Genomic DNA, 18,220 nt, shown 5'->3' with positions numbered 1-18,220 from the left:
CTACCTTGATTGTTTCTAGAATTTATCCTGAATATCAGGCTCTTAGTTTGTCCACAAAGTCCTCCTTTTACTTTATAGTTAGCAGTTCTTTTCAACTTGTTGCAAAGGATGGGAACTAAGCTTTTAAAACCACTTATAATTCAGAACATTTCCTTTTATTCCCCGTGATTTGGGAATGCGAAAGCCTGGTTGTTTCTTTCCCTACTGACTACTATAGCCCACAGTGAGAGCTTCTGGAACCACACTTATTTTGACAGAATATGTTCAGTTTCTCTTTGTCCCCATAAATCACATCCTAACTCTACCCAGTACTCAGTAATTCTGTCCTTTAAGCATCTGTTTTTCTTTCACCTTATCTTACATAATTGTGAAGAATAGTTTTACAGTTAGGTGTATGATATGTTTTTTTACCAGCCTAAAACATAGGCTCTCTAAACTAGTGAATAACTAATTTTTGGATAGGACAGCCAAGAGGATAGCTTAACCCAGACATGACTGATATTGTTGGGCTTTCAAAATATAATTGAAATGAAGAAATTATTGTACTGTATATACTGCCTCTGGGGCAAAATAGTGATGTAACAGTAGGATTATTAACAGAGTGGTTCATTTTAAATGCCTAGCTTTTGGCAAAACAAACAGAATCTTGAGTCTCACTCTACCTACTGAAAGTACCAAACAGCATTCCAGGTTGGCAAAATTTATTCTGCAATTTAAATTCAGAAAGTCAGAATTTCAGTGTGTATTAAAATCCATGGCCATTTTACTTCTGCTGAAGATTTTCACTGGTTCAGCTTCAGATCTCTTCTGCATGAAGATTTAGGGTCACAAAAGGCACAAGGTTCACTTGCTCATCTTGTTGGGTCCACTTGCTCCAAAGTATTAAAGATACAGCAATGTACAGAAATAAAGAGCACGCAAACCCCTCTGCAGCTTATAAGTTAGTCACTATCCTTTATATTTTGTACATGAGGAAAGGTACACACTTGATTCCCAAACACTGTTGGTTTGTCATTTCTAGTCTGCAAGGTAAAATTTGGGTTGAAAACCCGGAGTCCAGAGAAACCTTCCTAACCAAACCCATTCCCTCCAAAGAGGGAAAAGTAATGGTCAGGTCTGGCATCAAGGAAGAGTTTTGAGCCTGTAGAGATGAATTCAGAAGACGTGCCTCTCTGGGCCATGACGGTTGCTCTTTTTAGTAAACAGTGCACCAATTGCTGCCATCGCTTGGCATCAGCCCTCCAGTAATAAGCAAAATAAGGTCAACAAACCACCAAATCCCAAGTCCCCCAAGTGTCAACAGCTTCCCTACTGCTGTGCCAGTGTGTCCCAGACAGAAACGATCCACTCCAAAACATCCCAGGAAGAAAGAGTACAGTAAAGTGGTTATGAAGTAGTGTCCAGTGTATCTAGACAGAAGGAATGAAAAGGAAGATGTTTACCACATGAAAATTAAAACATTTAATGATTAATGAACTTAACATAAGTGAAGAGATAGTGTAGCAGTTCCTCTGTGGCCTCGGATATACCCCCCGACCTCCCCCACCTGAAGAAAATCTCTAGTTGGTCTAGTGTTGTAAAAGAGCACTACCTGGGACCTATAGGAACAAATACGGATTTGGATTAGACAAGAAAACAGTCAAGCACATTTGCTCTGTAGACAGTCTGGTAGAGGGGAGTCTGGGCCCGCATCCTTCCCTGACACAGGCAGGCTCCTAAGGCTGTATTTCTGAATACAGTTCTCTAAAGAAGTGCTGTCGTGTTTCATCAGGTGAACACTGATCTCCGTATACCCTTCTGCTGTTCTGTGGCAACTAAAAGTGAGGTTTCTTCAATAAGGACTTGGGTCTTACATACTGCAATGACACTCAATTGCAGTTGCCCTAATATCACTAAACATCACAGACTCTTTATTAGCAAATGATGTACATTCTGTGCCTTCAAGCAAAATTTACAGAAATGACCCTAATTCTTTAAGATAAACTTATTTCAAGGAGAGAAACCCACACTTTTCATAATAAAACCTTTACTCCTGAAATACTAAGGCTATTTTCACAGGATTTATACCTATCATAAGAATTTTGGCACTAGATCATCTGGTCCAACTCCTTTATTCTGTAGGCTAGGGAGGGATTTAGTCTCTGGGCATCCAAAGGCACTTAGCTAGTTGATGAAAGAGACATTTAAAACTTCTGGCCTCTGGTCCAGGGTCCTCTCTGTTTATAACCACATTGCCCCTGTCCATGGATTATGCACAGTAGTAATCATGTTGCCCCTTTAACACTTAAAAAAAAAATTTATTATTATTTTTTTTTAAATTTTTAAAAATATTTATTTATTTTTGAGAGAGACAGAGACAGAATGCGAGTGGGGGAGGGGCAGAGAGAGAGGGAGACACAGAATCCAAAGCAGGCTCCAGGCTCCGAGCTGTCAGCACAGAGCCCGACACAGGGCTCAAACTCATGGGCTGTGAGATCATGACCCGAGCCGAAGTCGGGCGCTCAACCAACTGAGCCACCCAGGCGCCCCTAATTAACACTTTTTAAAAAATGTTTTATTTATTTTTGAGACAGAGAGAGACAGAGAGAGTGGGGGAGGCGCAGAGAGAGGGAGACACAGAATCCAAAGCAGGCTCCAGGCTCTGAGCTGTCAGCACAGAGTCTGATGCAGGGCTTGAACTCACAAACCGTGAGATCACTGACCTGAGCCGATGTCGGATGTCAGACGCTTAACTGACTGAGCCACCCAGGTGCCCCATTTAACACTTAAAAGAAAAAGTCACATCAAGAGATGACAAGAAAAACAGCTGTACCTCTAAGTACCAACCAAACCATTCAAAGTAACACTTACTTTATACAAGGTTTATTCTCTCGTAGGAAAGTCCTAGGACTGGCACATTCAATCCCATCTAGGGCCCGGCACTGGACTGAAGTGTGTTCCACGTCACTGTAGGCCTGACCACCAAACTGTGCCATAACAACCAAAACAAACAATCCAAACTCACCAAAGCAAGTAAATACAAATACAAAATATATCTTTATATTCATTAATAAAAGGTGACTCAGGACAATAATTATACTAACAAAGTTGGGGTAAAGCTGTGTTCAAGAGCAAGCAAGGAATTTAGTGATTCAAGGGGATTTTAAACTATTCCACCATAATTGTGCATTGTTTTAAGTAAACTTTTTTTTTTCTTCTTTGTGACTGGCTTCTTTAATAATATAGTAAAAACCTTTACAATCAGTTTCATTAAATGTCATTTAGAACAGATGGACACAATGCTTTAATTATCCTATATTTACAGGAAAAAGAACATATTCTGGAGCGTTTGGAAATGGGTATTTAAAAAGTCAATGTGTATTAGAAGTCTGCTTTATATATTATAAATGAACATAATTAGGAAAAAACTCAGAATATCAGCTGGCTCAGAATTCTATTTAGGTCATGAATGTGTGATTATCAAATATCTACAGTACATTTTTTTATTAGTTTAAATTACAGCAAAAAAATTTCAGAACAGGACCTGTTACCATTTATGTAACTGAACTCTAGTAGAGAAAGCACAGCTGTACATTCTCCCCTGGCATCTTATTAAGTACTTCACTAGTATTTTCATTGGAGCATCCTCAAAGGGAAGGGACTTGGAAATCATACCTTCCCTGGGATTCAGGTGCCTGAGTACTGGTTCTCTAGGATTTCTGGGGAAAGTAGCAGTTTGAGTGCCTTCACGGGATCAACTCAGTTTTTAATTAAAATGGGCAAAAGTAAGTGATCTCTATATAATGCTAACTCAAACCTTCATTGATAATTATCAATAGAACAAGATCTCATTGTATTGAAAATACTTCTTTACACATGATTGCAGTAAGAGTTGCTTTTTTGGTCTTGCTACTTTCAGGTTTATTCCTTTGTCTCTGATTTAGTATAAACAATGTTTTCCCATAACTCTTATACCTGATTGAATCTTGACTTGCATTATGCTGCATAATACGAGGGGAAGGTACATGAACTTGACTGGTTTTGGGGACACTAAGTAGGATGTTATTAATGGAAATGAATGGCTTTTTTCCATCAAGAGGCCACTGTTACCAAAGGCCTCTCCTTGAATACTATAACCTCCTACAAAGGCATATACTGATAGACCCCATCTATTTCCTAAGAAAACAGGAAGTAGATGGCAACTGCTTGCCTGGTGAAAAGAACGATCACTGCCCCCAGATGCACGTGTAATAAAGATACAGCTCAATCCATTACTGGTTTTAGAAAGTGCATAAACCTTTCTTTTGCTCTTTCAGCCAAGTGCACACTTGAAAGATAATGAGGTTACATAATAGCTTTCTATCAGTCAATCTCAATGGCCCAAAGAATCAAAGACAGGTTAGTCTGGGCACCTGGGTAGTTTTGGCACAGACACTGCTTCTTCCTGAGGAAGTGAAATGTCTTGTTCAGTTAATGACCCTGGCCATGATGGAAATTTCCAGTAAGTCATTCTAATAGAGTCTACAAAAAGGTAACTTCATACCCCTATACTTTTATTATAACAGCATTTACCTAGTACTATTTCTCTATGGAAGAGTTTGCTCATAAAACAAAATAAAAACCCACCTTGAGACAACCATAACCGAGTTCCTGGGATGCAGTTGCATTTCCAACATGATCCACTGGGTCGTCGCATTCTATAAATTCATCAGGTCTGTAAATCACCAGTAAGATCATGATCACCATCTCATATGGTTTTTGCAAATGGCTGTTTATGTATATATAAACAAAACAAGCAAGAGACATTGATTCAAGTTTTCTAGGGTTTAATTTCATTCTGACTGTACCCAAGAGTTGCTGTCAATCAGACTGAAGAACAGCAGGTCAAACAGCCATCCTTTAATTGGGGGAAAAGGAGTGTTTCTGGTTGATTTCTACATGGATTCTACTTCTGCCAAGGCTTCCTCTTCCCTAGGCAAAGAGCCACAAGGCTATGGGAGCAAAATTGAAGCCAAAGGATTCCCAGTTCTCTTTTGCATTTCCCAAACGCCTTTTCTTATGGACTAAAAAGAGATGTTAAAAACTTGGTTCTGCAACAGGATATTGCTTTTTAAAAAAAGAAAGTGCCTTGTAGGCAAGGATAAGTAATTTACTCCATTTGTGCCTCAGTACCAGCACATACGACGGATTCTCCTTCAGTTAAAGGGAGCAGGATAGAGAAGGCACAACCTCGTACCCTTCTTCCGGAGGCTATATGAGGTCACTCCTTCCTAGTTTTCCTTTTTCGGGATCCCAAAGGATCTGCCACTGACACACAAGGTTTTCCCCTGCACGGGTGAGAGGAGTGAGAAACCTGTCATGGTATTTACCTCCCGCGTGTTGACTATCAGGTCCTCAGGTGAAGAGGGTCTGAAAAAAAAAGCAGCCTCCCTTCCCCCCCAACCCCAACACCCATATATCCCTGGCCCCATCTCCACCTCGACGACTGGGTAGCTTACAGGTAAGAGCAAAGGATGACTGGAGACTGGGGGTCGCCATATTCCCAGCTCGGAGCGCCGGCGGAGCCCTCTGGGTGGGCGGCGCCAGCGGATGTGAGCTCGGGCTCGGCGGTAGCGTTGTGTGAGTGGCTCCGAGAGACACAGTGAAGCAGAAGTAGATTCCCCAGCAGCAAAGCCGCCTGGCCGCACAGAAGTAAGTAACTCACCGGGCAACCACCCAGCACCATCTTCCCGGGCCCAGTGGAAGAGACCCGACCTCAACAGCAAAGCTCGGCAGGCACAGCCGACCCAAGGTAGTCCTGCCAGGTCAGGCCTCTCCGCGCGTAGCCCCACTCCTCGCCACCAAACAGCCAATGGGTGTGCTCCGCCCAATGCCCGCAAACCAATCAGAAAAGGCTGCGCAGCGGGCGGGGCTGCCCTTCGCTTTTCCTCAATTCCGCTTCTGGGTCTTGCGCTCCACCTCCGGGTACTTCCTCCAATTAGGTCCTTCTACGCCCAAAGTAGGCGGGCCTGGAAGCGGAGGGGGAGGGGCATAAATGGTAGTGGGCGGGGCAGTTAGTGTGAATGGGCGGGGTAGGCTAGTGAGGGTTTTAGCGGCTGGGACAGAAATCCCCTTCTCCCGCCGGCGACTGGATTTTTCTTTACGTCAGCGTAGCGAGCGCGATGCCGGGAGCGAGCTCGGACTGGAGCCAAGTTGCGTCAGTGCCGAGCGCGTGCTCGTTCCAGGCGCGCGCATCTCGGCCAGCTCTGGGGCCCCGTCTGGGTTGGGAAATGATGGAGCACGCTGAGGCAGAAGCGACCGAGTGTTGAGTGGAACCTGCGGAATCTGCCGCGATGGGATCGGGCGCGGGCTCGCCCTTTGGGGTCCTCCGCTTCCGGTGGCTGCTGTTGTTTGGCTTGATGGGCCCAGTCCTCGGTGGGGCTCGGCCAGGTGGGTGTCCGCCTCCCCCCAGGGACCTCTGAGATTTCTGTTTCTAGGGCTGGGACGCTCGGAGTTACCCTGTGGTGTCTGGGAACAGAGGGGCCTGGCTGGGGACTGGACCTGGGGTCGGGAGGCGGAGCCACTCCAGCTTGTGTGTGGACAGTGCTCAGACCCGAAGCTCGGGGTCTGGCGCCCCAGACCCTTCTTGTCAGTATTCTTCTGCCTGGTTCCTCTTCCTCCGTCTCCTGGTCGGCGGAGCTTTTTGCATTGCGCCCCACCCCCATCTCGTCATAACTGGGTCCCCCAGACTCTCTTGGGACTTCTCTGGGACCTACTCTGACCTCAGGGAGTCGGCTGAAAGCTTTGGAGTCTGAGTGCGCGCCGAGGGTGTGTTCTTGTTTGAACTGCTTTGAGAAATGGAGCTTCGTTTTGCTTGTAGAGTTAATGTCACTCGGAACTAGACTGGGAGATGGAACTTTTGCTCCAGGTTATCATAATTTGAAATTTTGACGTTCTTTTTAATAGCGGAGTCCCTTGTAGGTTCACAGAGCTAAATTTAGTGATGGAATAAAGGGGGGTCGCCCATTTGTCTTGGGCCATTTTGTTGCTGTAGCAAAGAGTACTTCTTTTTGGAAGCGAGGTGCTGTGTTTGTGTAGCCAAACAGTCTTTTATCTGTGGTTTTACTGGGCTCATAATGTCTTAAATCCGTAAAAATAATCCCTGCTCTGCTTAACTCACGGGATTACCGTAAGAATTAAATCATTTATGTGAGATCGCCTTTGAATTGTGAAACTTACCTTGAATATGTAAGGTATTTATACTGGAGATGCCCAGACATAGTGGAAACAAATTGCTAACACTCTAGCTTGTTTCTGGAAACAACTTCTTTGTTTATTTTGGCTCTTGCGTTAAGTTATTGTTTGCATGGCTGTATTTCCTTTATTAGCCCTAAAGTATGGAGAATGAGGGTTTTTACTGAATCGTTGCCTTGAGAGTTGTGCAAAGGTGATGATAGAAGATTTCAATGTAGGACTGCTGACCTTCAGGAAATTAATTAAATTTTTTTCTTACTTTTTTTTTCCAATTAAGTAAATTTGCCCCATTGTTGAAATTTTGAAGCTCTAAATACTAAAACTTTATTGAATGGGAAGACACCATATCTTTTTTGGTTAAGACTGTTTCTGCTGTGCTTTTCTTAGATGGTTAACATTTATCAGTAGGTAAGGTGTAGTATATTACCCATCTGGAGTTTTAGTAATCCATGATTTTCAGTGTTTGCAAATATAAATAGGACTATATATAGTATATGTTTATTTATATATAGTATATGTTTATTTATTTATTTTGAGAGATAGAGCATGGGTGAGAGCGTGAGCACATGCGCACCCATATGAGCAGAGGAGGGGCAGAGGGAGAGGGAATCCCAAGCAGGCTCTATCAGCTGTCAGCCTGGAGCCCAGCGTGGTGCTTGATCTCATGAATGGTGAGATCATGACCTGAACCGAAATCAAGAGTTGGATACTTAACAAACTTAGCCACCCAGGTGCTCCAATATTAATGTACGTATTATTGCATACCTGCATATAGATGAATGGAAAACCCTTATGGCTTTTAACTGTGGCTTTAACAATTTATGGCCAGTCCCTTCATTTAAGCATGGGTATACTTTCAAAATTTAGTCAACATTTATCGAACTCCTATGAACAACATGCTTAATGCTTATGGAGGGACAAAGGTGAGTAAATGTGCTAAGAGTTTCTGGGTGATATATAAAATCTCAGGGGAGGTTTTATAGTGTAAGTGGTATTTGAACTCATGTACATTAGGAAATGTTCAAGGAAAAGGATATGAGTTCATTCTAAGGGGAAAAAACTTTTTACAAGAATATGGAAGGATGAAAGAACATGACTTGTTAGGGAATGATGAGAATGTCTGCAGGCAGTCTACATGAAAGGGAGGCTAGGAAGAAACTAAGATAAGTTAGTACCAGTTGGAGAGCGCCTTCTATTCATGCTAAGAGGTTTGGACTTTACCAAGAAGTTCTTTGGGCAAGAAGGGTTTCAAATATGGGTGTGATATAACTAGATTTGCGATTAAGATAACTGGCAAAGGCAGTAGAGGACAGAATATAGGAGGGAGAGACTGGAGGCTGTGAGAGACCATTTGAGAGGCCTTTGTAATAGTGTGCAGTGAGTCAACTCATGTTTCCCTAGGGGAATGTTCTTCCAAAATCAGCTGACTAAATTTTTGCAATACAGGATGTTTAAAACATGCACTGAAACATTTTCTGCTAATGAAGAATTTGAGGACTCAGTAAGTACCACCCACACATTAGTAACACTAAAAGCTAAACAGCCTTTGGTAGGATCATTTGTAACGTGTCAATGAGGAAATGCAGTATAAATTCCAAAGGGCTGACACTTACAGTAAACTTAAAAAAAAAAAAACAAAACTGAGGCTGACAAAGGTAACTTTGTATCATTGTGAAAAAATAACAAAGGGAATTGGGTGTGAAACCTTTTCTGATTTTCTCTTTTAAGGTAGTAGTTATGATGCAGACCCTAGAATTTTTTTTTTTTTTTTTAAGACTAGCATTCTAAAGGCGTTGAGTTTTAAAGCTTACTCATGGTGAATCACTATAAAACGAACTATGTAGAAAGAGCTTAAGTCCATACTCATTTTGTTTTTGGGTGCCAGCAAATTATTTGAATTTGATATCTTTGTGTTTTTGCTGTATCGGAGAATGCAGTCTTCTAAATTTAAAGATAGTCTGATTTTCCAACTTTAAGTAAAAAATAAAACTCTTATAATTAAAATATATACAAAACAATTTGCCGGGTTCAAAATAGTTTTCAAAAAGAATTTTGAATTTTGTCTTATCAAAGTTGACTTTATATCTGCTTTTTGTTAAAAATCCTGGTTTATTAGAAAATTTCCCCAAATATGCAAGCTCTAATTGAAAGCTTTTTCTTGGAATATGCACAAGCACTGATACATGACATAACTATAGCCTCATGGTATTTTTCTCCCCCTTTGATACGTAGTGTATCTCAGAGTTTTGGAGTTATGCCATCCTTAGAGTCAGTGCTATAGGACTGCCTCATAAATAAATCTAATTGTATGGTCTTGTTTGTATATTGAGAGATTATTCTAGTTTCTTTTACATTTTGCGACATTGTTATTTTAGTCTAGTCATTTTTCTGAAGTGATCCTGCATGAGATACTGCTTGAATCAGACCTTTTAAGAGCGAGTTAGGAAACCTGAGAAGTTCACTTAATTTGGTCAGGTTTAAAAATTTTTTTAAACATTTATTTATTATTGGGAGACAGAAAGACACAGAGCATGAGCCGGGGAGTGGCAGAGAGAGGGGGAGACACAGAATCCGAAGCAGGTTCCAGGCTCTGAGCTGTCAGCACAGAGCCCGATGCGGGGCTCGAACCCACGAACCTCGAGGTCATGACCTGAGCCGATGTTGGACGCTTAACCAACTGAGGCACCCAGGTGCCCCAATTTGGTTAGTTTTTAGATCTGCAGTTGTTTTTGTATTTGTTTATATTTATCTTAAGGATTAGAGTATTTTAGTTTATAAGTAAGCGATGCCACTGCCAGACATTTGTCATACTGTAGGACAAAATCCATTCCCAAATAAGGGAAATGCCTTTTTCCCATTGACACATTTCTCTTTTAATGAGGTTTTTACTCATTTTAGGAGGTTTCCCCCCTTTCCTTTTTGTAGCTCCTTAAAACCCTCGTGCAAGTAGTCCCCTGGAGAGCCTGTTCCATTGGCTTCATTGACACATTGGAATCCTGTTGTGAATAGAAGCTCTGATCCCAGCTACCTGAGAGTGTGGCTGCAGTGTACAGTACAACCATTCAATGAAATATAAGCATTGCCCACATGAAAAGATGCTCAACGTCGCTCCTCATCAGGGAAATACCAATCAAAACCACACTGAGATACCACCCCACACCGGTAGAGTGGCTAAAATGAACAAATCAGGAGACTATAGATGCTGGAGAGGATGTGGAGAAACGGGAACCCTCTTGCACTGTTGGTGGGAATGCAAATTGGTGCAGCCTCTCTGGAAAACAGTGTGGAGGTTCCTCAAAAAATTAAAAATAGATCTACCCTATGACCCAGCAATAGCACTGCTAGGAATTTACCCAAGGGATACAGGAGTGCTGATGCCTAGGGGCACTTGTACCCCAATGTTCATAGCAGCACTCTCAACAATAGCCAAATTATGGAAAGAGCCTAGATGTCCATCCACTGATGAATGGATAAAGAAATTGTGGTTTATATACACAATGGAGTACTACGTGGCAATGAGAAAGAATGAAATATGGCCCTTTGTAGCAACATGGATGGAACTGGAGAGTGTTATGCTAAGTGAAATAAGCCATACAGAGAAAGACAGATACCATATGTTTTCCCTCTTATGTGGATCCTGAGAAACTTAACAGAAGACCATGGGGGAGGGGAAGGAAAAAAAAAGTTAGGGAGGGAGGCAAACCATAAGAGACTCTTAAACACTGAGAACAATCTGAGGGTTGATGGGGGTGGGAGGGGGGGGGATGGGTATTGAGGAGGGCACCTGTTGGGATGAGCACTGGGTGTTGTATGGGAACCAATTTGACAATAAATTTCATATAAAAAAAAAAAGAAATATAGCATTGCCCCTAAAATGACAAATATGTGGACCATGTGGATTTCTAGAAAATTGATATAAAAGATGTTAATCTTGAAAATAAAGCATAATTCAGGTTGTAGATGATAATTAACAATTAGGAAATCTATGTATGTATAGATATAAAGGTAAAAAGTCGTTTACTCAACCCTGTACCAGGGTAGGAAACATATGATCAATAAGATTATCATCCTTACTAGATATATCATCCTTTGTCTCAAAAAACTTAAATTCCTTGCTAGAGGAACTTAAGTTCTTGAGGGCATTAAATCTTATAAGTGGTTGCTGGTTTTCCCAAAGGGGCATTTTTTTTTTTAAGATTTTTTTTTAAGTTTATTTATTTTGAGAGAGAGAGAGAGTGAGTGAGCAGGAGGGGCAGAAAGAGAAGGGGAGAGAGAATACCAAGCAGGCTCTGCACAGTCAGCACAGAGCCCATTGCGGGGCTGGAACTTACAAACCATGAGATCATGTCCTGAGCCAAAACCAAGAGTTGCACAGTTAACCGACTGAGCCACCCAGGTGCCCCTGTTTATTTTTAAATGTGAAGACAAGTAAATGTGGAAAGAAATTACAACACTCAAAAAATGTAAAAAGGTAGGACATAGCAGTGGCAATTATAATTTTTAAAATATAGTTATTAATATATGATATATATCATATATATATATACACACTTGGGATTGACCTTTTGAATGAGATGGAAATATGTGGCTCAAAATAACAGCGTTATTTTGATCTAATTACAATAATTTCTCTTCAAGAAATAATTTGGGCAACAGAATTATTTTGTTTGTACTATATGTGGCACTTGGGTTTATCTTCTACAGTGAAAATACTTAAAGGTGGCTGTTTGTTTATATAATAGGCAGGAAGGAAAGGAGAAAAGCCCATGTTTGTTTGCTTTGCAATTAAGTACAATTCTTTTAACTTGTTGCCCTCTACTACAGTTACTCTTATGAAACATAGACTTTCTCCAAAACAGAGTTCATAGAAAGATCTAAGGAGTTAGAGGAAGAAAAGTGCAACTAACATCCTTTCTTTTCTTTCACTAAGTTTAAGACTCTTTAAGTTTCATGTTTCAGCTCTTATTTTTGTCTCTAGCCCATGTTTCCCAGTAATGTGGTTTTTGACAGTGTGCTTATTTGTCAAATTCTAAAATAACAAATTTGTATTCTCCATCTAGTTGATAGGTTTGTATTTTAATTGTGAACTATATCTTTATACCAGTGATATTCAACTGGGGGCAGTTTTGCCCACAGAAAGCATGTGGGGGATATTTTTAGCTGTCACACTGTTGGTTCTTCTGGCATCTGGTGGGTAGAGGCCATGAATGCTACTAAACATCCTACATTGCACAAGGCAGCCCCCCACAGCAGTGAATTTTCTGGTCCCAAATGTCAGCAGTGATGAGGTTGAAGCTTTATACAAATAATGTGCATATACTTACTTTATAGTAACATGGGGAATATATTGTTTTGGTTCCCATGAGAAGGTTGCCTCTATTTGGAATTAAAAAAAAAAAAAAGAGAAAGGAATTTGGGAAAAAATATGTGCAATTTCTTATGATGTTCTGGAACTCCTTATGGGACTCAGAAAGATCCTTGGATTTTAAAACCAAGAAGTCAGTATTGGAATAATGGCTCTGCATACAGAAGTTTTTTTTGGTTGCTAAAATTTTGAAAGTCTTATTAAAAATAAAGGATAATTGTGGTGCTGTTTTTTTGTTTTTTTTCCTATCAAGAATTATATTTTAAAATGAAAAGGACAGAAAGAATGTTACTTTCCTATACTGGATTGTTATTCTTTGCTAACAGTCTTGGTAGAAGATCATAGTTTCAGAACTGGCCTGAAGCTAGCTGTATGACATTTTAAAGTCATTTAACCTGTTTGAAATTGAAAGCTCTTTAAATTATCTGCCTGCCCATTTGTAGTTCTGAGATGTTTCTTTTTCTCTGTTATGTTTCTTCTGAGTTGTAATGAGAAAACTTCAGTTGCATATTGTTTAGCTTCTAGTTTAACAGTTGCCTGAGCCTCTTAGCATATGTATTCTTGCCTATAACGATTTACTTTCAAAAGGTTTTATTTTGAAATCATTCTAGAGTCAGAGGAAGTTGCAAATAAATGTACACAATGATTTACTTTTTGTCACACAGAGCTTCTAATTTATTTTACTCACTAAAATAATTTTATTCCTGCCGACTGTTCGTGCCACTGAAACAGAACAGGAACTTGCAGAAAAACTCAGAAGCCTCTCAGAGCACGAATGGCAATAACCCATTTCTCTAGTCCAGCTTGCAGGTGGCTACATGTGATCAGGAAGTCAAAAGCCACAAGCTTGTAACAAGCTCCAGGACCCAATTTACAGCCTGTATGCTCCTGTAAACACCAGGCCAGTTAGAGCCAAGTGGACCTAGCTCTGACCTATCACTGACTTTTCTCCTCAATGTAATGCTAAAAATTTAACTTAACATGCAAATGAAACATACCATGTATGAAGTATGGTCTATCAACTACCTGTGGGCCCAACTTTCTGTATTTTCCTGCCCCTATGTGCTAAGATGTCGCCTCTTTCCTGCCTCAGCCCCTTTAAAAACTTTCCCTGGACATTTTTCAGGGAGCTAGCCCAAGGATACTTTGCCTTGTGTTCCCTGCCTTTTGCTCCTGCAGAAGCCCCTGATAAAAGCCTTGCTTGAAACTCCTGTTCGGCCTCTTGTCAATTTCTTTCTTCTTCTTTTTTTTAATGTTTATTTATTTATTTTAAGAGAGAGTGAGAGGGGCAGAGAGAGAAGGAGAGAGAGAATCCCAAGCAGGCTCCATGCTGTCAACACAGAGTCTGATATGAGGCTCCATCCCATGAACTGTGAGATCTTGACCTGAGCCGAAACCAAGAGTCAGATTGAGCCACCCAGGCTCCCCGCCTCCCCCCTTGTCAGTTTCTGTTGGCTAGACAGCACAAGGGTCTGGTTCTGTTAACAACACCACTTCTAGAGTGACTGACTGTCCTAGTAGATGAACAGATTAACATGATCCAGAGTGAAATTATTAAGGATAATATTGAAACTTGTATTTTTAGGAATTAAAAAAAAAAAACCCAAAAGTCATTGAAAGGTTTATTCTGGGTGAGGAAGTAGTCCTGTACCTCAATTAATGTGGATGGGATTAAGGATGTTTCTATCTAGTGATTTGAAGCCGGCATGTATTAAGGCCATGGATTTCTTTTGTCATGGTTCCCAATTAATAACTCCAAATATCTGAATGATATTTTATCATAGTATGTTATAAATATGCCTTGGATAAGCTCATGGTTGCTTTTGTGAGTATTGGAATCCATTTCTGGTGTTTTTATGTAATGGCTTGAATCCACATTTAGATAGTATATCATATTATAAAGACATAAGGTGTTTAAAGATGGGTAAAGAGTTTGAAAACTGTTAGTATTATATGTATTGTATTGGATAGAATACAATTTGTTTTTCTGTTGTATCTTTTAAAATCTCAAACTAGACAAGGTTATAGACATTTGTATATACAGTGTTATCTTGGAGAAAGCTATAAATACTTCATTTTCATTTGTATTTGAGAAATCTGAGGGACATAAACAATTAATGGGTAAATGAACACACAGGTTGGATTCAAGGAAGAGAGTGGGAGTAGGGAGACCAGGTAAGAAGGATTGTAGTCTTCTTTCTAAGGTGTGGGGTTAGTAAGGCTGATGAAAAGGAAGGAGCTTTGGGAGATGCTAGATAATTAGTACTTTATTTTTTTTTATTTAAAAATTTTTTTTTAACGTTTATTTATTTTTGAGACAGAGAGAGACAGAGCATGAACAGGGGAGGGGCAGAGAGAGAGGGAGACACAGAATCTGAAACAGGCTCCAGGCTCTGAGCTGTTAGCACAGAGCCCGACGCGGGGCTCGAACTCACGGACTGTGAGATCATGACCTGAGCCGAAGTCAGACGCTTAACCGACCAAGCCACCCAGGCGCCCCGATAATTAGTACTTTAAATAGGTTATACTTTTCTTTATTGAAGAAACATGCTTTTTCTCCTTATAATTTCAAAAGTAATACAGGAATTATGAATTACTCATTCATTGTAAAAACAAATTCAAACAATACAGATATAGAGTAGTGCAGGAAATAAAGCCCCAAGTCCTTATCTCAATATTCTCTGGTTCTATTCCATTGTGATAACTCCTTTCAGCAAGTTTGGTATGTTTACTTGTGATATTTACATGTTTATTTATGACATTTTGTAGTGTATATGATATGATGTAATATTTCATAAATGCTATAATGCAGTTGATTGAAGTGAAAAGTAAATGTCTTTCCCTTCATCCTACTTCCTATAGGTAACTACTTTAAAGAATAATTATTTTATTCTAGAAAATTTTAAACACACATGATAGTAGAGAGAAGAATAATGAATGAACTCACATGTACCCCTTACCCAACTTCAATATAATTTCGTATGTATCTCCTACCTCAGACATACACCAGATTATTTTGATACAAATCCTAGACATACAGTTTTGTCTGTGAATATTCTGAATGAATCTCTAAGACATAAGGACTTTAAAAAGAAAGTCTTATCCACAATATGGTTATCACACATACAAAAATTAAGTTTTTCAAGATCATCAAACATCTGTGCAGTGTTAAAATTTCCCTGATTCAGAATTTGTTTTTTTCTATTGATTTGTTGAATTAGAATCCAACAAATCCATACATTTATAAGGCTCTTTATTTATTAAAAAATTTTTTTTTAAATGTTTATTCATTTTTGAAAGACAGAGAGAGACAGAGCACAAGCAGGGGTGGGGCAGATAGGGGGACACAGAATCTGAAGCAGGCTCCAGGCTCTGAGCTGTCAGCACAGAGCCTGATGCGGGGCTCGAACTCACGAACCATGAGATCATGACCTGAGCCGAAGTCAGACCCTTAACCAACTGAGTCACCCAGGTGCCCCTATAAGGCTCTTTAAATTATAAGGCTCTTTCACCCTTCCACCCCCCCTTTTTGGGCATGTGTTGAAGAAATTCCACTTAATGAAATTATTTCATACATTGATCTACTGAGTGAAGAATGTGACTATTCTTGCATTAGTCTTCCTTTTTGTATATGCTAGACTGAAGCCTCCTCATACTGGATGTGGTTTAGGTACATATGAACATATAGAGACAAGGAATTTTCATCCATGGTCCTTAGGTGTAACCATCTACTTCATTAAATTCACTGAAAAAAATTGACATGCCATCAGATATTATGTTGGATGTATTGAGAGACTTTGTATCAGACTCCAATAAGAGAAGTCTTGTAAGGAATTAGGGAAATTTTGGTTATACTCAATTTTTGCTCAAGAGATGACTTTAGAACCCAACCTCCACTTAGATATGATTCTACTGTGCAGTAAAGTGAACAGGATTGGAATTGGGAGTAAGGCTGCATGATGGTTTTGAGTTCTTCAGTGTTAATAAATTTTATCAGAAGTTTTAGTTTTTAGGACAGATTTGTGGCAGTAATTTCATTTGAGATAATTGCTACATTATTAAGTGTATATTTATTAGAGTTAATCCATCAGGCATTGAAAGCAACTTTTCCCTCTAATTGTCCTGGTCTGTTTCATAGGTATTCCAATACCGTCTTGGGATTTCATTTGTGTTGGATGAGGGTGGAAAATGGGAGATGAGTGAATGGGCTAGGCTCCAGATGCTTTCCTTCTATTTTCCCACCAAAGCACATTTTTTTTCTTGTGTCTATATCTTAAGATTTCTTTTAAGAAAAAGAGTTAATAGCAAACAATTGTTTGAAAATGATTGCTGTGTATGCACTGTGAAGACTTACATTATTTTTTAGGAAATATATTTTTCCCTTTCATACTTATCAGTTATATTGCTATTTTTTGTATAAAATTATATGGTGTATATATACACACATACACACACAGGTATATATGTGAAGGTCACGTGATTTTGTGATTTGGACATAAAGCTTTTGATTTCCATTACATTTTGGTACCATTTAATTTTTCAGGTTCATTTGTTATATAATATTTGTTTTTCCCTTTTCTGTAGGTTTTCAACAGACCTCACATCTCTCTTCATATGAAATTATAACTCCTTGGAGATTAACTAGAGAACGAAGAGAAGCCCCTAGGCCCTTTTCAGAACAGGCAAGTTATCTCTTAAGAAATATGTATGTGTTAAAAATTTTTTTTTAAAGATAGGTGTGTTATTTTCAGCAGGGATTGGTTCAGTGAGTAGTGTTGGCCAGTGATTAGTGCACCACCATACATATGGCACTGATATCTGTTGGCCATTACTCTACTTAAAGTGATATATTGATCCTTAGTAGTTCCTTATTTTTTTTAAGACAAATGGTCGACTTGAAACATAACAGAATGAAATAGTTAAATAAAATTCTATGACCAGTTTAGGATGCTGATTATATAGATTTTTTAAAAGTGTTTTTTAATTTATTTTTGAGAGAGAGAGCATGAGCAGGGAGGGGCAAAGAGAGAGGGGGACAGAGGATCCCAAGTGGGTTCCGTGCTGACAGCATGGGGCTCAAACTCATGAACTGAGATCATGGCCTGAGCTGAAGTCGGACACCAACCGACTGAGCCCCCCAGGTGCCCCTGATTATACAGACTTGTAACCCTTTTCTCACTGGTGATGGTTACAGTGGTTTTTTCATAATAATAAGAATGAACCTCTCTTAGTTTGTGATAGGAAGAATACTTCGTACTGTATCTTCACAGGCTCTGGAGAATGGTAGTATGTTACATGTATGTATTTCATATTTGGGAATGTTTACTCAAAAGTGTTTTATCTCCATATCAGAAGAAACATTACTGTGCTGTGAACGCTGTAACCCAATGCACAAAAATTATTTTTTATACTATTTTCTCCTACTGTAAAGTTCAGAAAAAATGTTTGGATTTCAACTGATTTTGCCAATTCTTCAACTTTATAGAAGCATAATTTAACTGTACTGTAATTTAACAGTAATAGATAAGGAGGGTTAGAGTTTTGTTAATTATGTCTGAATTGCTGATATATTCATAAAAAGAGGGTAGTTTGAACATTGTGTAGGGGCGGGACCTCGTAAAAAGAACACTGGAGTTGAGAGTC

At 39.6% G+C, this 18,220-nt stretch overlaps 2 protein-coding genes across 2 annotated transcripts in view; one reads left to right on the top strand and one right to left on the bottom strand.

The window, feature by feature from the left end:
* Window positions 1–684: 684 nt before the first annotated feature.
* On the bottom strand, window positions 685–5,844 carry TM2D2 (TM2 domain containing 2). Its single transcript, XM_043563782.1, has 4 exons — window positions 5,478–5,844; window positions 4,606–4,693; window positions 2,851–2,966; window positions 685–1,409 (listed from the first exon to the last, which is right to left on the bottom strand). The coding sequence occupies exons 1-4, from the start codon at window positions 5,702–5,704 to the stop codon at window positions 1,196–1,198; spliced, it is 645 nt and encodes a 214-aa protein (XP_043419717.1). The 5' UTR covers window positions 5,705–5,844; the 3' UTR covers window positions 685–1,195.
* Window positions 5,845–6,105: 261 nt separating this feature from the next.
* ADAM9 (ADAM metallopeptidase domain 9) overlaps window positions 6,106–18,220 on the top strand; it is a 145,732-nt gene continuing 133,617 nt past the window's right edge. Inside the window, 2 exon segments of the mRNA XM_043563717.1 lie at window positions 6,106–6,408; window positions 17,162–17,259. Of these exon segments, the coding sequence (XP_043419652.1) occupies window positions 6,312–6,408; window positions 17,162–17,259 (195 nt within the window). The 5' untranslated portion in view covers window positions 6,106–6,311.

This window comes from Prionailurus bengalensis, chromosome B1, assembly GCF_016509475.1.
Source record: "Prionailurus bengalensis isolate Pbe53 chromosome B1, Fcat_Pben_1.1_paternal_pri, whole genome shotgun sequence".
Lineage (NCBI taxonomy): Eukaryota > Metazoa > Chordata > Mammalia > Carnivora > Felidae > Prionailurus > Prionailurus bengalensis.
Note: the sequence above shows the minus strand (reverse complement) of the source record. Positions and strands in the feature narration are given on the sequence as shown.